At 42.4% G+C, this 21154-nt stretch overlaps 1 protein-coding gene across 1 annotated transcript in view; it reads right to left on the bottom strand.

The window, feature by feature from the left end:
* Positions 1–21154, bottom strand: part of LOC115088123 (cytochrome P450 2K6-like) — a 108674-nt gene that overhangs the window by 56554 nt on the left and 30966 nt on the right. The window contains exon 4 of the mRNA XM_029596096.1: positions 8482–8642. Within this exon, the coding sequence (XP_029451956.1) occupies positions 8482–8642 (161 nt within the window). The remainder of the gene's footprint in view (positions 1–8481; positions 8643–21154) is intronic.

Here is a 21154-nt window from a genome sequence, read left to right as displayed (position 1 = left end):
ATTGTGAGAGTAGAGCAACTTGCAGTGATCTCATGTGAGCTGTTGCTCAAGGTACTAAATCTATTTCTTCTGATGCTATAGTTCCCAAGAGCTGAAGATAGTCCCATGCTCTTGAATGCTTTAAATTGAGGAAATGCCTAGATTGAAGGTTAGTTTGTTTTTTTTCATCCTCTTTTCTGATACGAAAATTTTCCTGTCTTTGGTATTGAAAACAGCATCCAAAAATTCCAGAGTTTGATTAGATGAAGATTGCTTTTGCATGGATTTATTATTCAACCCAATGTCTCTAGTATTTCTAATACCCATGCAATTGCCTTCCTTCCTTCCTTCCTTATTTATTTATTTATTTATTTACTTATTTATTTAAATTCTTTTAATATACCGATGCTCAAGACCAGGTCTTATCGTACCGGTTTACAATAAACTAGGGGGTAAACCAGTTAACACTGAAAGCGAAAGTTACATTACAACAGGAAATGTGGAACAGAGCTGTTAGAAAAAAGGGATAGATTAACAATTTCTAACTGGAGAGCAATGCATGTAAGCAGAGAGCTATTGCTTACATGGTAAAAATTATATACAATTTTACACAGTGGAGTCAATTAGCCAAGTTATATAAGAGCACAGTTAGCAGAAAACAGTTCCTTTGTGCGGCGGAAAGGGGACGCAACCATGGGGTGTTGGTCCGTGTGGGTTACCATAAGGCTTCTTCAAGGATATGCTTGGGCGAACAGCCATGTTTTTAATTTTTTTCTGAATGTGATATGACAATGTTCCTGGCGGAGGTCTGGTGGGAGAGAGTTCCAGTGATGCGGACCGGCCGTGGATAGCGCTCGTTTTTCAATGGCGTTGTGAATAGCGGATTTGTTTGGGGGAACCTGTATGGAGTCTCTCTATGCAGATCTGGTTGGTCTTGCTGAGGAGTGTGGTTTGAGGGGTATGGTGAGTTGGAGAGAGGATTGCTGAAATATGGTTTTGTGAATGATGGTCAGTGTCTTGAAGAGAATTCTGTAGCGGATGGGTAGCCATTGAAGTATTTTTAGATTCGGAGTGATGTGGTCCATACGGCAAGAGTTTGTGAGGATCCTGGCTGCAGTGTTTTGCAGCATCTGAAGAGGTTTGGTTGAAGAGGCCGGGAGACCAAGCACCAGCACATTACAATAACCGATCTTTGAGAATAGTATGGCTTGAAGGACCGAGCGGTAGTCATGGAAGTGTAGGAGGGGTCTTAACTGTTTTAGGACCTGTAGTTTGTAAAAGCCTTCTCTAGTGGTGGTGTTAATGAATTTTTTAAGGTTCATTCTGGAGTCTAGAATGGCTCCAAGATCTCTCACTTGATTTACTGATGGTGCATTAGTGGTGTTGGCTAGTGGGTTATTATCATTGGGGGAAATGACCAGCATTTCAGTCTTGGATGTATTGAGAACGAGGCTGAGGCTTGTGAGAAGGAGGTTGATGGTGTGAAGGCAGCTATTCCAATAGTTTAGAGTGACGGAAATGGGATCCTTGATGGGGATTAGGATCTGCACGTCGTCCGCATAAATGAAATAAGTGAGGTTGAGGTTATTGAGTAGTTGGCATAGGGGGAAAATATATATGTTGAATAGGATCGGCGAGAGCGAGGAACCCTGGGGAACTCCTTGCTTGGCTGCTACAGGGTGAGACTCTTTGTTAATTATTTTTACTTTGTAATACCTGTCGCTTAGAAAGGATTTTAACCAGAGGAGTGCAGAACCTGAGATGCCTATTTCCATCAGACAGTTGATGAGGATTGTGTGGTTAACTGTGTCAAACGCTGACGAGATGTCTAGCAGAGCTAGCAAATATGATTGACCTTTGTCGAGGCCCATCAGGATGTTGTCCGTTAAAGAGAGTAGGAGAGATTCTGTGTTTCTGTGTTTCCTGAATCCGAATTGTGATGGGTATAGAATGTCGTGGGAGTCGAGGTAGTCTGTGAGTCGAGTATTGACCAGTTTTTCCATTAGTTTGGCTATGAACGGTAGGTTGGCAATGGGGCGGAAATTTATGGGGTTGGATGGGTCCAGGTTAGGTTTTTTTAGTAATGGTTTCAGAGAGGCTGTTTTTAAAGCATCCGGGACTGTTCCGTGAGTGAGGGAACAATTTATGATGTCGGCCAGAGGTTTGGCGATGGTGTTTGAGATTGTGAGAAGGAATTTGGTCGGGATTTGGTCTATTGGGTGCGATGCGGGCTTCATTTTCTTGATGATAGATTTGATTTCCAAGGCTGATGTAGGATCAAAAGATTCTAGTGACTGTTTGTGTGTCGATGGGGCATAGTTTTGGTCAGGATGAGGCTGGGAGTTCGGAGTTGGGTTGGAAGATGTCAGCGGAATAAGTAAGTTTTTGATTTTGTTGTCGAAGAAAACTGCCAGCTCAGAGGATTTGTTTTGTGCTTCTTCTTCTGGGATGATTGGAGGAATAGGGGTGGTGAGTGCTGCAACATATGAGAATAGTGTTTTGGGGTCATATAGGAAGCCGTGTATTTTTTTGGTGTAGAAATCCCTTTTAGTACGAAGAATGGTGGCCCTATAGTAGCTCATTGCGGTTTTGTAGGAGGCCAGTGTGGTGGTGGTGGGATCCTTCCGCCAGCGTTGTTCTTTATGTTGTAGGTCTTGTTTGAGTTTTCTTAATTCTGATGAGAACCAGGGTTTTTTGTTATTATGGGCAGGATTGATGTTTTTGGAAGTCAAGGGGCATATTTTATCAGCTGCTGAGCGATAAAATATCCGCATTTGTGAGGTCCAGGTTAGTTAGGTCCTTGGTGAGAGTGTAGCTGAGGGCTTCCATGGAGCATGGTTTTCTGAATTGGATTGAGGATTTAGGGATATTGGTGGTCGGTTTTTTCTTTATGGATAGTTCAGTTTCTATCATCGAGTGATCTGACCAGGGGATGGGGGTACAGGAAGGAAGAGAAGTGGGAGAGATCGGATCATTTGTGAATATTAAGTCTAGCGTGTGTCCTGCTTTGTGCGTGGGTTTGTTAATAATTTGTTTGAAGCCCATGGCCAGGAAGGAGGAGAGGAGGGCTTCGCAGTTGGCGGAGGGAGATGGGGAGTCAACATGAATGTTGAAGTCTCCTAGCAGGATCGCTGGTGAGTTGGTATTAATGTGTTTAGCTACTAGTTCTATGAGAGGCGATGGGTCGGAGTCTAGGAGCCCAAGCGGGGCGTAGATGAGACAGATTTGGAGCTGGGTGGATTTGAATAGTCCGATTTCGAGTTTGGTCGAAGTTTTAATTGCGTGCTGGGCTAGTCTTAGTTCTTTTTTTGCGGCAAGCAGTAATCCTCTCCCACTCTTTTTAGTTCTGGGGATAGAGAAAAAGTTGTATAGTTGTGTCGGTGTATCCGTGTTTTTTAACCAGGTTTCAGTAATAGCACACAGGTCCGGTTGGGTGTCCAGTAGGTAGTCATTGAGCAAGTGAGATTTTTTTGACAGGGATTGGGAGCTGAGGAGGGTTAGTGTGATTAAAGATAGGGCTAGGCATTGGGTTAGAGGGGAAATCATGATGGGGATCAGAGATCTCTTAGAACGGTGTAGCTTGAATAAAGGTGAATTAATTCTGTTGAGGGATGAGTGTGGGATAATAGGTATAGGGAAGGTTTGTATCATGTTGTTTGTTGTAAGAGTAGGGATGATAGTTAAAGCCAGTGGGGGGGGGTAGGTTGGGGGAGGTAGAGGTGAAAGGATGAACTGCTGATAATAAGTAGTTGGGGGAGGAAAGCTTAGGCTTCCTTCACACTGTTAGTTAGGTGGTGTGGTGATGTCATTAAAGGCTTAGAGGGAGCCGGTGGAAAAGTTGGATAGAGGATTCTCTTTTTTCCCTTTACTCAGGGGTGCACAAAGGGGCCTGCTTCCCATTAAAAGCTCCCTCTCCGAGCTGCTATTGGCAGTTGATAGGAAATATGTTGGGAGGGGGAAGAGATCCTGTTGTGAATGCTGGAGTTGCTGGACGGGAGCTAGAGTGGCTGGAGTGGATGCTGGCGTGGCTGGAATGAGAGCTGGAGTAGATGGAATGAGAGCTGGAGAGGCTGGATGAATGCTGGAGAGGCTAGATGAATGCTGGAGAGGCTGACTGGATGCTGGAGAGGCTGGATGAATGCTGGAGAGGCTGACTGGATGCTGGAGAGGCTGACTGGATGCTGGAGAGGCTGGATGAATGCTGGAGTGGCTGGTTGAATGCTGGAGAGGCTGGATGAATGCTGGAGTGGCTGGGCGCATGTTTGAGGAGAGCTGTTGAAGGAGCGCTTAGGTTAAGAGTGGGTGGAATATCGGTCGATGTTAGAGTGGGTGGCTTCTGCTTCAATGATCTGGTGCACACTAAGGGGCGCACAAAGGGGCACGACGCCTGGATCCGCTTGAGCCCTTTATGGGGCTCTAGGGAACAGCGAGAGCCGACGGGGCTTCCGGGGCGGGCTTACCGGTTTCCTTTTCTTTTTTTGTTTTCCTTAAGTTTCCTTTGTTTCAGGTCGCCGCCGTGCCGTTTTTATTTTTTTTTCTTTCTGAGGCGGTGGATTTTAATTTTTAAGGGACCACCTCGGAGGCCTCGTGGGAGGCTTGTCCCGAGTCCACCTCCCCTGGTCCCGATGGGCCGACGCCGACCGCGTGGGGAGGGCAGACCCGAGCCGAGGGTGGAGCGCAGGACGGCAGCGCGGGAAGAATAGGATGAGCCTGGATCCGCCTGAGCCCTTTATGTGGCTCTAGGGAACAGCGAGAGCCGACGGGGCTTCCGGGGCAGGCTTACCGGTTTCCTTTTCTTTTTTTGTTTTCCTTAAGTTTCCTTTGTTTCAAGTCGCCGCCGTGCCGTTTTTTATTTTTTTTCTTTCTGAGGCACTTTCAAGAAGAAAACCTTCTTGAAAGGTTTTCGCTCTTATTAACCAATCATATAAATATGGATGAACCATAATGCCTTCTTTTCGAAGATAGGCTTCTATCACTACCTTCACTTTGGTGAAGGTTCTGGGTGCTGTTGCTAAACCAAAAGGCAAGGCTCTGAACTGAAAATACCTTTTTATTACACAAAATCAAAGGTATTTTTTGATGTTCTAAATGGGTAGGAATATGGAAATATGCTTCCTTCAGGTCTAAAGAATTAAGAAATTCCCCTCTACATACCAACATTATAGCTGAGCAAAGAGTTTCCATTCAGAAATGAGGAGCATGTAACGCTCTGTTCACCCCCATTAAATCTAGAATCGGTCTTGGAGTTCCATCCTTCTTTTCTGTTATGATGAAGTAAATTGAATAAAATCTTTTTCTTTGGACTTGAGGTGGAACATGACAAATTGCCTAAAATTCTAATACCTTGCTCAATATTTCTTGAACTGCATCTTTTTTTACCTTTGTGGGTCATGGAGATTCCACAAATCTAGCCTTTATATGATGTGTAAGATGAAATAGATATCTTATCCATTTTGTATTATTTCCAATATCACTGGTCCGAATTATGTAGATCCACTCTCTGAAAAAATGTTGAAGTCATCCCCATATTGGCTGCAGCAGAGAGCAGATCCTGGAGGCATCAATGTTGAAAAGATGTTTTGGCAGATTGCCTATTTGAATCAGGTCTGGCCCTCCTTGCTCCAAAAAAGGAGTGATTTCTTCCCCTTGAATTATTTATTTGTAAATTATTTTGTCTGCAATTTTGATATTTTCTAAAATCTCTGTATTGTCAGTGGACTATGTAAGATCTGTAATTTAATGTAGTGTGATCTTCTGATGGTTTTAGGGACTTAGGATCTTCCAAGCTCCTAACAAACTTCTCTAACTTATCTCTGAATAGCATTTGCTCCTTAAAATGTTACTTATTGAAATGAGTTTTTGACTACAAGTCTGCTGCCCATGGCCTCAGTCAAAGATGATGTCTGGCTCCTACTGACAATGCCAAGAAATTGGATGAAAGCCTTATTAAACCATGAATACCATTTGCTGCGGCGGACTCGAGCCACAACGCATCCTCACCACTTTGAACTTGTTGGATTCAGTGAAGAAGAGCTTGAACATAACAATTTGCAGACTGAATAGATGAGTTATTAGTAAGAAGATATTCTTCAACAAGACCTCAATCTTATCATCTTGAGGGTCCTTTACTGAAACTCCTCATTCAACAGATATAGTTGTTCTTCTTGAAACTGCTGAAATGAAGGTGTCTATCCAGGGTATTTGGAATAAATGTTCATGAACTTGTGGAGGAAGGGGGTATAGTCTTAAAAAATGCTTTATTAAACATTTTTGCCCAGAGTCTAGTGTTTCCCACTCTGCCAAATTCAATCTCTCAATTTCTGAGTGTAAGGAAAAAGTTATGGAAGGCTTCCATATGCCTTGAGAATAGGATTCCCAACTTTCTGGCGCCACAGATTTTTGTTCCTGCAGCCTAAAGATCTATTTACATGACAAATTAAGAGCGATATATCCTCTTTGTGGAATAGGAGTATGAGTGCCTCCTCATTTTCTTCTTCAAGAATTTCACCTTCCTCTGATGAATCCTTTTCACTCCCATATTCTAGACTTTTATCATGACTAAATGTATAATTATTATCAACATTAAATGTTGCTCCCTTGGCTTGATTTGTTCAATGTAAAGGGTAAGAGTCACGCTGTACCTTGACATTCAGCTCTCCTTCATCAGCAACAATGAGTTATTGCCACATTTTTAAATCAAACTGCATAAAGTCAAAAAACTTTGTTGACTACATCATTTTTTCTGTGCTACGCAGGGATCACTAGGACTGGGCATCTCTTCTTCTTTCAGCTCTAAACTGTAAGTGTAATTGAACTGCTTCTCACTAACAATGGTTCTACTTAAATTCAAAATGGCTGCTGTTGACATTTCAACATTGGAGCTCGAGCACTTAGATTTCACTGATTTCACAGTGATTTGTTTCTTTGCGGCTGTATGATGCGCCTTTTTCAATTTTTTTTTGCCGGGGCAGATTTTTTTTATGAACAGAAGAATTTGGTTTTGCCTCAAAACAAGCTATGCACAGCTCAGAGCCTTCTGATGCAGCCGCTCAATTCCCACAATCAGCACATGGCAAGATAAGCTCAGACATCTCATTTCTTGATGAAAACAAATAAAAATTAATCCTACATTGAAGAAGATGATCACAGTTTAGCTCTTTTTTTTTTAATAGAAAAGTTCAAAGAGTGCCCTCTTTAAATAAAATGGCATCAGAGTTCAGACTGCTGTTATTGTCTACCATATCCTCTGCTGGGAGGAGTGGGAGAAAATTTACTGTAGACTTACTCCTTAATATTTACCACTGGGAGTCTGGCCTAAATAGTTTTCCTCTAAAAGGTTTTCCTTTACAATCACTTCAAAGGGTTCCCAGTACCTCAGGGCAAACCTTGTAGCAGCTGGAGGTAGAGAATACTGGATTTCTAAAAGTTCCATACAGTGCTTATGATTGCAAGTGATGTCAGACAAAAACTGATTAATTAAAAATGCATTCTAAATAAAGATGTAAAGAGGAAATGAATGAATCCCAAGCATTTCTGGACAGGTATAGATAAAACACAAGGAATATAAAACATTATCCTAACAATCAGTCTTTTATTGATCATATATATCAACATAGCAAGACCTCAAATAACTCAGATTTCTTCCTGCTAAATTTACAAGCACCTAGCACTCATCTAACATTTATCCCCTTACATTCCCCCAGCCACATAGCTATTCTACCCAACTACACCCCTCCACATAAACACACACACCTGTGCCCTCAAACATACTATCTATACCCATCACATGTACCTTCTGGACATACTGTACCTCAAAATATGCATGGCACTGCACTCCCACCCACACACTCCACACACCCACACACATATATGCCATACACTCATCTCCCAGCATACAAATCCCCCACCCGCATTCCATTACCTACAGAACACCCACTAATACAACCCAATACTTACCCATGGACATATTTTCTCAAATGCATATTAGAAAGCATTCCCGAAGCCATGCCTCTGCATGCTTTTCCTATTCATTAAAAGTCTCTCTGGCCCTGCCAGGAAGTTTTCCACAATGTCCTTTGGCTCTGCCAACCCTGGCAGAAGTTCTCTTACCACAGCTCATATTACCACACAGCCAAGGATGATGAAGACTAACAAAAAAGGGAGGAAGATGAACTGGAGGCTAGAAGCACTGGCACCGTGTTAAAATGTGACTCCCATTTATCCTTTCCCAGGATGACCAGCTTTTATTATATTCTAAGATAATTGATGACAATTCTTGTTCAGTTCAAATTAGTTTTCTTCTAGAGTAAAGGATTACAAGAGGACAGTACTATATAAAATCTCTAAATACTTCTCACCTGAACGTACTGATGAGCACAGTCCTACTAATTTCTTATTCTTAATATGATAGCTCATTTCCAATCTTGAAAGCAGTACTTAATAAAGTTATCACCAGCTAATTATTACAGCATGTATAAGTAAGTGTATTAAAGATATAGTTACCATAATGGAGGGACTTCCTAGAAGGACAACATTTTCACTGAGCAAGTTTATCAGTCTCAGAAACAATGGATCTTGGTAGTCAAACCGTTGCCCAAATAATATAGAAACAATGATGTTGGATACTGCAGTAGAAATTATTGTTTTGCTCATAAATGGATTTCCTGAAATGATACAGCAGTCCACATTTATAAAGAATATTATTTTTATAATATTCGCATTGAATTATGTAGTATTAGCATAATTCAGAAACATACTAACATAGTAAAAATAGCCAATAGAGATAAGGGTGAAAACAATTTCAGTTTACTTCATTAACTTGTTTCATTTGCCTCCATAATCCATTCCGTTAATTTCAAATGAAAACATTTTTTTGTTTATGTCATTTGTCCATTCATTTCCCATTAAAGACATTAGGGTAACAATGCATCCTATTTTGGGGTCCAAAATATATTTATGATTTTTTTTTCAGATGTTTATATTTTGCAAGTACAATACAGGATTGATCAAAGGGGCTTTGATCATCAGCATCAGAGGGTAAAGCACTGCAAGACATCAAGACTGCGTTTTGGGGGCGTGCTGCGGCGTTTCGGGGGCGGGCCCGGGGCGTGGCGCCAGCCTGTGGGAGTGGTCGAGGCCTCCAGACCTCGCCCCCGGGACCGGAGGATGGAGCGGGGCTGCCGGCGACACGCGCAAAGTTACGCCTGCTTTCAGCAGGCGTAACTTTGCCGACAAAGGTAAGGGGGGGTTTTAGATAGGGCCGGGGGGGGGGGTTAGGTAGGGGAAGGGAGGGGAAGGTGGGGGGAGGGCGAAGAAAAGTTCCCTCCGAGGCCGCTCCGAAATCGGAGCGGCCTCGGAGGGAACAGGCAGGCCGTGCTGGGCTCGGCGCGCGCAGGTTGCACAAATATGCACCCCCTTGCGCGCGCCGACCCCGGATTTTATAACATACGCGCGGCTACGCACGTATCTTATAAAATCTGGTGTACTTTTGTTCGTGCCAGTGGTGCAAACAAAAGTACCGGTGCGCGTATTGTTTTAAAATCCGCCCCTAAGAGTGGCATGAATAGATCAAGACATTGTGACAGGGAAAAGTAGCCCAAAAAAAGACATCAACACACCAAGACACTGTGAAAGAGTCAAAACAGAAAGAGGGTGGTGAGAGCAACTCAAAGCTCCAAATAAGGAGCCAAGAGCACCAACAACAATGACACTAAAACTTCAGTTTCCCAAAAGAGGAGCAAAGCAGAACTAAAATGGCATACACACCACCTAAGGAACCATAGGAGGTACAACAAGTGTATAAAGTATTGGCTTGGCATGGCAAAACCAATAGTACCATAAGAGAATTTGAATTGAAGGTGCAGAGGTAGAAACACCCTTCACTCAAAGACACTAAGAAAGGTTTTAAATGCCAGGAAGACTGGCAGGTAAAACCACAAACTGTTATGACAGTCGGTCGCAGACGGCTGCGACCACGTCTACTTACATCTTTGTACTGCCCTGCTTCCCTCTCCGGGTCTGCTCGCGGCAGGGGCTAGCCTCCACCGCCACATATCTCCTGGTTCCTCATGGCAGCCAGGACGTCACCACCACCCACACCAACTCCGGGCTTCCCTAGGCTCGCATGCCACCGGGCCCTCTTTTGAAGTTGCTACAGCAGGAACCTCAGGGGGAGTCCCTGACTGATGAAATCACTCGGTCAGGGTTCTTAAGCACTGCCTTTGCCCCCTACTAGCCGACTTGGCAACAATTTCCATCGCTACTTTACTAGCTCCTGTCTCCTCGGACCTGTGGTGACTGTCTCAGACCCTTCTTGCACTCTGGACCCTGGTACATTTACCTGCTTCTCGGGGGCCTGTGTGTGCTATCTCTGGAGACCCTCATGAGTGTTGCGTTCGTTGGTTCTAGACAGCTTCACCCCGTTTGCCTCACCTTATTCACGTCTCCTCCCACTTACCTAGGAAAGATGGCTACCACCGCATCTACAAGCCGACCTCTCTGGTGTCCACGGAACGGCTATAGTGCAGCCTCCTGCCATTGCTCCTCCCAGGTACCTACTAGGGTGCGCACATGCGCTCAACCCACATCTTTGTACCACTCTTGGCGCAAACCTCGAGGGTGTTCCCTCATGCTGATGTCATGCCATCCGGGTATATTACCTTCACTAATTTGCTAGCTCACGAGTTAGCAAGGACTCAAATCTGTTCTTGTCTATGCTACTCTGCCGCTTCCATGCTGCAGCAGGAAGCTCACTCTCTGCCCTTCGGGGTAACTGCTAACCTGGGTACCTGCTCCTCTGGGGCCCTCTGCTTTATTTCAGGTGCCTTACAGGGAACAGGTACTCACTCCAGGGACTTTTGGCAAGTCTTGGGGGGTCAGGAGGCCCTCCCAAGACTTGCCAAAAGTCCCTGGTGATCCAGCGGGGGTCCTGGAGCAATCTCCTGCACGCGGGCCGTCGTCTGCCAGTATTCAAAATGGCGCCGATAGCCTTTGCCCTTACTATGTCACAGGGGCTACCGGTGCCATTGGTCAGCCCCTGTCACATGGTAGGAACACAAGATGGCATTGGCCGTCCATATAAATGATCTGGAAAGGAATACAAGTGAGGTTTTCAAATTTGCAAACGAATCAAAATTATTCAGAGCAGTTAAATCACAAGCGGATTGTGATACATTACAGAAGGACCTTGCAAGACTGGAAGATTGGGCATCCATATAGCAGATGAAATTTAATGTAGACAAGTGCAAGGTGTTGCGTATAGGGAAAAATAAACCTTGCTGTAGTTACACGATGTTAGGTTCCATATTAGGAGCTACCACTCAGGAAAAAGATCTAGGCATCATAGTGGATAATACTTTAAAGTCATCAGCTCAGTGTGCTGCAGCAATCAAAAAAGCAAACAGAATGTTAGGAATTATTAGGAAGGGAATGGTTAATAAAATGGAAAATGTCATAATGCCTCTGTATCACTCCATGGTGAGACTGCACCTTGAATACTGTGTACAATTCTGGTCGCCGCATCTCAAAAAAGATATAGTTGCTGTTCCATCCCCTTTATCAAAATGATAAAGGGGATGGAACAGCTCCCCTATGAGGAAAGACTGAAGAGGTTAGGGCTGTTCAGCATGGAGAAGAGACGGCTGAGGGGGGATATGATAGAGGTCTTTAAGATCATGAGAGGTCTTGAACGAGTAGATGTGAATCGGTTATTTACACTTTCAGATAATAGAAGGACTAGGGGGCATTCCATGAAGTTAGCAAGTAGCACATTTAAGACTAATTGAGAAAATTATTTTTCACGCAACGCACAATTAAGCTCTGAAATTTGTTGCCAGAGGATGTGGTTAGTGCAGTTAATGTAGCTGGGTTCAAAAAAGGTTTGGATAAGTTCTTGGAGGGGAAGTCCATTTACTGCTACTAATCAAGTTTACTTAGGGAATAGCCAGAGGATGTGGTTAGTGCAGTTAGTGTAGCTGGGTTCTAAAAAGGTTTGGATAAGTTCTTGGAGGGGAAGTCCATTTACTGCTATTAATCAAGTTTACTTAGGGAATAGCCACTGCTATTAATTGCATCAGTAGCATGGGATCTTCTTAGTGTTTGGGTAATTGTCAGCCTGGTTTGGCCCCTGTTGGAAACAGGATGCTGGGCTTGATGGACCCTTGGTCTGACCCAGCATGGCAATTTCTTATATTCTTATGTTCTTACTGACCAACGGGTCTATCCTGTAAAGTGCGGCCGCGTTTACCCTGCTCCTAAGCCACTTTTTACTCACTTTCTGGCCACGTTAGCCCTTCCTGCGATCCCGAATCCCCTTTAACCTACTCCTACCGCGTCCTAAATTCCCCGGGCAACCCCTTCCGCACGCGGCATGCATATTGCATGCAAACGAGCGAATTAGCTATTCCCTAGCATCCCGTAACCCGCGCCCCGACTATCGCTAGTCTTCCCTGCCGTTTTGTCGCGCGTTTAACCTGCAAACTTACCTCCTACCCTGACCCCTGCGGTAGAGGCAGGGGTAAGGGTAGGTGGCAAGCTTTCCCCCAGCCCCCGCTCACCTGCCCCGGCTGCGATCATGGGTGCCGGTCTGCGTGGCAGCCCCAGTCCTCTCCCCTGCTCCCAAAGCCAAAAAAAACAAAGCGAAAAAAACGTTGTAGCCCCCCTCCGATGTCCGGACTGGGGCTGCCACGGAGACTGCAACAGCGAAGCAACGGCGAAGAAAAAAAAACCAAAAGCAATTTTGTTTTGTTTTTTTTGCTTCGCCGTTGTGTCTCTCCTCCTCCCGGAGCAGGGCGCGAAAAGCAGCCTTGCTCCTGGAGAAGGAGAACAGACACAGCGGTGAAGCAAAAAAAAACCAAAAGCAATTTTGTTTTTTTTTTTCAAAAAGCGACAATTTTGGTTTTTTTCCAAAAGCGACTTATTTTTGGGATCTGTCAAGATCTGTCAAGATCCCAAAAGTAAGTCGCTTTTGGACGCCTGCAGAACTTACTTTTTTGAAGCCATCAGCAGGAACACGATCATAGCTCCTCCCGACGAAGACAAAGATGGCCGCCTGCACGGGGGAAAGCTGCAATTGGCCGCTGAAGAGGTGACGTCACGACGTTTGGTGTCACAGGATGTGACGCCACGTCTTGAGCGGCCAATTGTACGCTTCCCCCCGTGCAGGCGGCCATCTTTGTCTTCGTCGGGAGGAGCTATGATCGTGTTCCTGCTGATGGCTTGACAGATCCCAAAAGTAAGTCGCTTTTGGAAAAAAACCAAAATTGTCGCTTTTTGAAAAAAAAAACCCAAAATTGCTTTTGGTTTTTTTTTGCTTCGCCGCTGTGTCTCTTCTCCTTCTCCCGGAGCAGGGCGCGAAAAGCAGCCTTGCTCCGGAAGAAGGAGGAGAGACACAGCGGCGAAGCAAAAAAAAAAAACCAAAAGCAAGAAGTAAGTCGCTTCGCCGCTTCCCTCCTCCCGAAGCAGGGCGCGAAAAGCAGCCTTGCTCCGGGAGGAGGGAAGCGGCGAAGCGACTTACTTCTTGCTTTTGGTTGGTTTTTTTTTGCTTCGCCGCTGTGTCTCTCCTCCTCCAAAAGCAAGAAGTAAGTCGCTTTGCCGCTTCCCTCCTCCCCGAGCAAGGCTGCTTTTCGTGCCCTGCTCCGGGAGGAGGGAAGAGTGAAGCGGCGAAGCGACTTACTTTTTGCTTTTGGTTTTTTCGCTTTTTTTTTGCTTCGCCGCTGTCATCTCTTCTCCCCTCCTCCCTGGTATCTGTCATTTCAAATGACATTTGAAATGACAGATACCAGCGTGGCGTGAAGCCTTAGGCCCGCGCACCCAGGATACTGTATAGGCGCTCTATCCAGTAAAATGGGTTGCGCGGGCCTAAGGCATTACGGACGCGGTTTACATTTAAATAAAATTAGTGTTCAGGATTGAGCGGTAGGTGAGCTGCACTGTGCGTGCGGTAACTGCGGGTGCCGTAGGCACTAACGCAGCTCTTCCTACCGCTCGGTACTGGATAGACCTGCAAGATAGCTGCATAGAGACTTTGCTCCAGCACAGCTTTTGAAAACTGCCCTCTTTTGTGTTACTGACTTTTTTCTCCTGTTTTTCTGTTTCTTCAGGGAGCTGAATATGTCTAGTGGTAAGCACACAAGATAGATTCAGTTTTTGTACTTTCAAGTGGGGTAAAAAGATCAAAACTGACTAAGACTAAGATGGTGTCTGCTAAGGAAACTCCGGAACTTCTAGCTCCTATAATGGCTGAACTTCTTAACTTTCAGGAAATTTTAAAAATTAGTAATGAAGCAGTTCAGGAATTTAAAAAGGAACAAAGTACAATTCCTACTCAGTTCACCTCTTTGCATCAGCGAGCGGAAGAGATGGAAAACCAAGTGTCACACTTAGAGGATGAAATGCTTGCCGCTGAAAGGATTGGAAAGTGATCTCTGACCTGAAACACAATTTAGAAGAGGCTAACAATTGTAGTAGGAAAAGTAATGTGCGTTTGCTTGGCCTGCCAGAAGGAATGGAGCGAACAGATCCAATAAAATAAGACTTCATCCCAGAATTGTTAAGCCTAACCCTTGTGAGACCATTTATATTTATTAAATTTTACACTCAATTTAAGCATTAATTTCTTAAATTAATCACAGGTTTTTAAGAAAAAACAATTCAATATGAACAGCATGATAAGACATTCTATTACCAAATTATACAACATATTGACCGAATAATATACTTAATCAAAAATTCATAACATTATATACTATTCAGTTAATTATCGATCATAAATTCCATACTTTTGACATATTTCATTGTTTTATCTACCTGTGTCTAGCCCACATTGAAACCAAAGTACCCATTTCCAAAACATTATTTAATTTTAATATTTAAAAAACACATCTAACTGGGATTACTTATTTTATTGGAGGGAATCACTTCACATCGTTTTATGACTGGGTTAATCAGGTTAATCAGGTTTTGGAGTGGAGCTAGCTGTCCGTGGAATTTTACTCTGAATATATTGTGTTAATTGATCCGCATGTAAGAAAATATATGTATTTCCTTCATATTTTATGAGGCACTTACATGGATATTTCAAAATAAACATCATTCCCATCTGAACTACCTGAGATTTTAATGCTAGAAATTGCTTTCTACGTCTTTGTGTAGCAGGTGCTAGATCAGGGAATAATTGCACCTTGCACCCCATAAATTCCTTGGTTTTATTTAAGAAGAATTTTTTAAAAATCCAATCTTTATCTGTCTCTAACATAAAAGATACTATTAAAGTAGATGGTACTACATATTCTGTTTCAGATTTTTCTAACATTTCTGTTACATTTAAATCTTTATTTTGGGGTTGAGCATTATTAACTAACTCCTCTATTTTTAAATTTCCAATATCTCTAACAACCATTGATTTTTTCATTGGTGGAAGATAAAACAGTTTAGACATTATAGGTAAGGTAGCTTCTGTGATATTTAAATTTTCCATCAAATATTTTCTCCATAGAAATAATGGAGTCAAAATAGTAGATTTAGGAAAATTTATACATCTTATGTTCTTAACCCTAGCTACATTCTCTAAGTTTTCCATTTTTAATTGTAATAATACATTTTCTTTCATCATCATTGTCTGAATCTCCCTAGATTTTCCGATTTCTTCTTTTACTTTCTTCAAATCATTTCTAACTATCTTATTTTCTGTTTCCATAACTTCAACATTCTTCTTTGTTAGTAAAACAATTTTTAATAATGCAGACATTTGATCTCCCATATTTTTATTCACTTCATTTATAGCATCCCATATGTTTTCTAAAGAAAAATCTAGTGGTTTAACTAAAGGTTTAATCTTAGTTATAAAAGCACCTTCCTCTTCACCCTCTTTAACCTCTACCTCAGTCCCGATTGAAGTTTGCCCGGAATCTAAGATGTTACTTAAATCTGAGAAGTTCTCTACCCGATCTCCTTGCCTCAAGGGGGGGCTAGCACCTACATCATCGGTAGAATGTTGTCCCCCTGGGGACAGGTGTAGACGCTCAGCCGGATTCCGGGGAGGAGTTCTCTCTCTAGGGGAGAGTGATGTTATCAGATCTGAGAGTGCGGAGGGCTCTTCTTCTCCCCTCCTATCACTCAGCAATCTTTCTTCCCCTTGCTGTATTCCACGTCGCACATGCATATCCATGGGACCCACTCTGGAGATAGGCTCAATTGCATCTGAGGCCTGACGCTCTCTAGCCCTTCTCTTTCGTGCTGAATGTGGCATTGACACTACTTTTTTACGGATATGTGCGAACAAGTTAGTGTTTTACCTTGGTTCCAACACAAAATGGTGGCTCCAGCTGTAAGTAACTGTTCTTAGTCCAAGTTTTCCAAAAATCCAAAGAATCTGAAGAAGCTGAAAAAGCTGATAAAGCAGCGCGTGCCTCTTTGGCGCGTGCGTCTTCGGCTGTGCGCCACCAAGAAGTGAATTTAAAGCCCCTTCCGTCTCGCAGCAATGACGTCACCAACTCAGCTCAGCTGTTATCTCCGTCGGGGCCGGCCAGCACCGCACCCCCGGTAGGCGAAATGGGCTCCCACACAGTCACTCACAAGTTTCTGGCGCTGCAATACACCAGGCTCAAGAAGGGAATTTAAAGCCCCTTCCGTCTCGCAGCAATGACGTCACCAACTCAGCTCAGCTGTTATCTCCGTCGGGGCCGGCCAGCACCGCACCCCCGGTAGGCGAAATGGGCTCCCACACAGTCACTCACAAGTTTCTGGCGCTGCCTTGTGAGACCATTTAAAGTAGAACGGGCCCATCATATATCCGGATCATTGGTGCAGAATAAAGCCTACCCAAGACCATTTATCTTTAAAGCACTCTGATATCCACAGGCACTTGGCATTCTGCAAACTGCCAAAGCACCGATAAAATGGCAAGGGCATCGGTTATAGTTGCTGATTTAGCAAAGACCACTGCGGCATGTCGGAAACAATTTCTCGCTATGCAGTTACAAATGAAATCCTTGGAGGCACAGTATGAGATGCAATAATGCTCCAAGGCTCTGTGAGGAGGGCAATGTAAATCAGAGGCATAATAACCCCAAGGCACAAAAAAAAAAAACGAGTAAATGGAACCAACTACAGTGACATGAACAAAAGAAAGCATTTACAGAGGGGAAAAGAGCACCAACAATAGTAGCATGAATACCCCAAGAAAGCTAAAGAAGAAAAAAGCAGCAGCAAAAAGTGGCATGAACATCCCATGTCAGATGGGATGAGTGAAATAGCAGCAACAGTGGCATGAATAACCCAAGGCAGAGTGAAAGGGGCAAAGGACGTCAACAATAATAGCATGAACACCACAAAGTGCCAAGGCACACACAGGGTAATGTCTCCACATAGGTTAATTTTGTGTATACCTTATTAGGAGAGATTGTTACTCATATGCCAGGGAAAGTTGAGTAAAATCTCAACCTCTCAAATTCATTGCTAATGCTCTTCTTAATTCTTGCATTGTGCCAGAGAGCTTTTTTCTCATGTTCATAAGTTGTTATATGCACAGGCAGCAGTATGTCTAGATGTGCCTGGAAATTCTTTTTAATCAGACCAGTGGAACTCAATATGACCAGGACTATTTCTAAATCTTTCTGTCATATTCTCTTGGTTTCTGATTGCATCATTTAATACTTGAAGATCTTCTCTGTCTCCATACAGTCCATAGAATAGTTGCTTTGTATTGGCACTTCTATCAGCAGTGCTGCTCTTTTGCTTTTCTCCTTTACCACCACATCTGGTTTTCTTGCATCAAGATTTTGTCTGTTGGAATGGGAATATATCAGTTGTTCATAACTTCTTCATTCTCTACAATTCTCTCAGGGTCGTGCTTCCAGTGTTTTTCTGATACAGTGATGTTCAAATGAATGAAGCATGCTACTTTTTAGGATTTTCTGTATTCAGGCCTTCTGTCATCAGCACTTGACATAGAGGTGTGTACCCATTTCTAGATCTGTTTTACAGAATCTACATTTATCTGTTTCACCATTTTTTTAAAAATGCTGGCTGTAAACCATCTTGTCCAAAATCCACAATCCTGTGTTGCAATTATCGATCTCTCATTTTCAGCTCTAAGTTTACCTCTGCTTAACCATTCTTGAGTCAGATTTAATCCATGTGGAATTTCTGAAAAAAACTATATTTCTCATTGTATATATTATTTTTTGCCAATTAATTTTCCTTGTTTACTGGTCAGAGTCCTTAAAGAGCTCTTTCATTTGTTTTTCAAATTCTGTTGCCTCTTTCCCAACATGTACTGTTAAATTCTCACTCATTCCTTCCACTAGCTGAAACAGTTGCCTGAGCTTAAGGCTAGAAACTGATTGTGGCAGTTTACTTTCATACTTCAGTACTTTTTGAGTATTAGGATCTGTGGATTTTGTTTTGTACGCTTGAAAGTCTATAATTGCAGTTCTACATGTATAATCTATTTCTATAAGGCCCATACTGCCTTCAGCTCATGAAATTAAAAATCTTGCCATATTTTGATTGGTAGTAGTGATGGTAATATTTATTTATTATACCAATTTTTTATAAAATTGCTAAATGGTGAACAATATAAATACTATAAATACAATAGTACCAAATAATATAAAATACAATATAAAAACATAAACTACAATTTTCAATTAAAAGGTAGCATAAGAACAGGTCTTAAAAAACTGGAATATAAAAAAAAAAACTTTTCTTACATTAAAAAAAATAGGAAATCATCTTTATCAAGGACTAAAAGTAGGGAGTCTGTTCAAGAACATATTCAAAGAGCCAAGTCTTAGATATTTTCCACATTAAAGGAGCCTGATACTGAAATGTTCATTCCCTGGTATATTCCAGACAAATGTCTTTTGATGAAGGTAGCCTTAAAAGTTCTTTTTGAGAAGATTAAACATCTTAAATTTGGTTCTGTTGCTTTTAACAGTTTTTGGCATGTTTTCTTTATAAACTCTTTTGATTTAAGTATCGGGTTTGTGGCATAAAGGTAATAGTATATTATCTCACTTTTATCTTCAGGGGTCCACATCTCTTGCTCTTAAAATTTTCATTAAATTCTGTGGTTTATCAAAAGCTAAAATAGGTACATAAACAAGTCCACTATGGCCTATAACTGTAACAGGACTGTTGCCTTTATCTGAAGAATCCCCATTATTGCTACGACGATCATTATTCTAGTGTTGAAGCTAAGGGTGGGCACCCTCTTTATCCTTGGCATTATGGAGCCAGTATATTTTTTTTCTTTACCATCATACTTTTATAGTAGTGTTTACCTTGCTGAAATTTAGACCAGATGCTATGCAACAAGGTCACCATGTGAAGGTACTCAGCAAGACTTAGGCCTGGATTCACCATTCTAACGCAGAATGGTGAATCCAGCGAAAACAGGGGGCAGGCCTGCGAAAGCCGGCAACCATTGCATCACCGTGGTGTTATCGCTGCTGGCTTTCGCACCCAATAGCGCCACTGTGAAAGGTGGTGGTGCTATTGGGCACGCTACTGGTGACGATAACAGTGCTTACCTTATCGCTGCCAGTGAAGACATCGCAGCATCCGCCTCCTTGCCACCCCAACTCTGCCCCGACTCCACCCCAGCAAGAAACATATGTTTTATGCTTTGTTGGTTAAACATTACTACACTCATTAGTTAAAGAGGGATAACGTATTGGGATAGTATTGGTGTATTAATGATGTATATTGGCTTTACAACTTGATAGTTACAGAGGAATACAGTAGTGGAATGTTACCACTGCTTTAAGCCAGAATATTAGTTTTAGATTTGAGAAATATAGTTTTTTTCAGAAATTCCACATGGATTAAATCAGACTCAAGAATGGTTAAGCAGAGGTAAACTAGCTATTAATTTGCCTCTTATCACTGCCTTTAAACAATCCCATAGTATCATGGGGATTACCTCGCCATTATCGTTATGGATTATGTAGTCTGTGATGTTTCTCTGTAGTAGCAAATAAAAGGCCTCGTCCTTCAGCAGGCTGTCATTCAACTTCCAGAATTGCTTACCCCTGTCATATTGCTCAAGTTTTAAAGAAATACCTATTAAGGCATGAATGAATCATGTTATAGAATCAATATATGAATTATCTACCCTATTTATGATGGTTTTGTCTATGAAGAGGAAATCAATTCTAGAGTATGATTGATGGGCTCTAGAAAAGAAAGTGTAGTTCCTAGATGTTGGATTACGTACCCTCCAAGCATCAAGCAGACCTTGTCTGGTTAGGAAAGCTTTAAACAACTTTCTATCTTTTCCCAGAGTCATTCCTTGCCCTTTGGAGTTGTCCAGGTGCAGATTGACCGTCAAATTACAGTCCCCACCTAAGATCAAACAGCCTACTCCATTGGTGTCCTATAACATTTTCCAGTCTTGAGAAAAACGACCCATTATTAATATTGGGGGCGCATATATTTAAAAAGGTATATTTTGTGTCACCCATTATTATTGTTAACAGTACATATCTATCCTCGGGGTCAGATATGTAGGCTATTTGATCAAAGGTTATATCTTTATGAATGAGAATCCCCACTCCTGCATATTTACTAGCTTTAGTGCAGGCAGCCCAATACTGATGTGGGAATAACGCATGTTTCATGGTATGTTCATATCTGCGTTTGAGATAGGATTCCTGTATAAAAGCTAAGCTATAGCTGCGTGTTGGCGTTGTAGTTCAGAGAATAAAAATTGGCATTTTCTATGTGAATTATGTCCCTTGACATTAAGGGATAATACTTGAAGATCAGTCATTGGAAAATCTTACATTCTTAGATAGGAGAAAAGAAAAGGACCCCTGTATGATGATATCTTCATACCTTGACATCCCACATACTTAACACGGCTGTGATATAGAGTGAATGTATATGTGTCGTTTGATATATGACCCCTCATAAACATCCCCATGTTCTGTTCTACTAGAGACCCACTTTGAGTTCCCCCATATCTCCCCAACCCCCTGACAATCAAGTCCTTAGAAAGAGACCTGTTTGCCTTAGCAAGAGAGAAATCAGTCATCACGCCCTTGATCCCTAATTTCCCTCCCCTCCTCCCCCTTCTTATAACATACATTTGAAACCAATTAACTGTAAACTCCCATGAATATCATATTTAGTCCCATACTGTTCCCCAGCAGTATCGTTGGGGTCTTAAACC

This window comes from Rhinatrema bivittatum, chromosome 3 (genome assembly GCF_901001135.1).
Source record: "Rhinatrema bivittatum chromosome 3, aRhiBiv1.1, whole genome shotgun sequence".
NCBI classification, from domain to species: domain Eukaryota; kingdom Metazoa; phylum Chordata; class Amphibia; order Gymnophiona; family Rhinatrematidae; genus Rhinatrema; species Rhinatrema bivittatum.
Note: the sequence above shows the minus strand (reverse complement) of the source record. Positions and strands in the feature narration are given on the sequence as shown.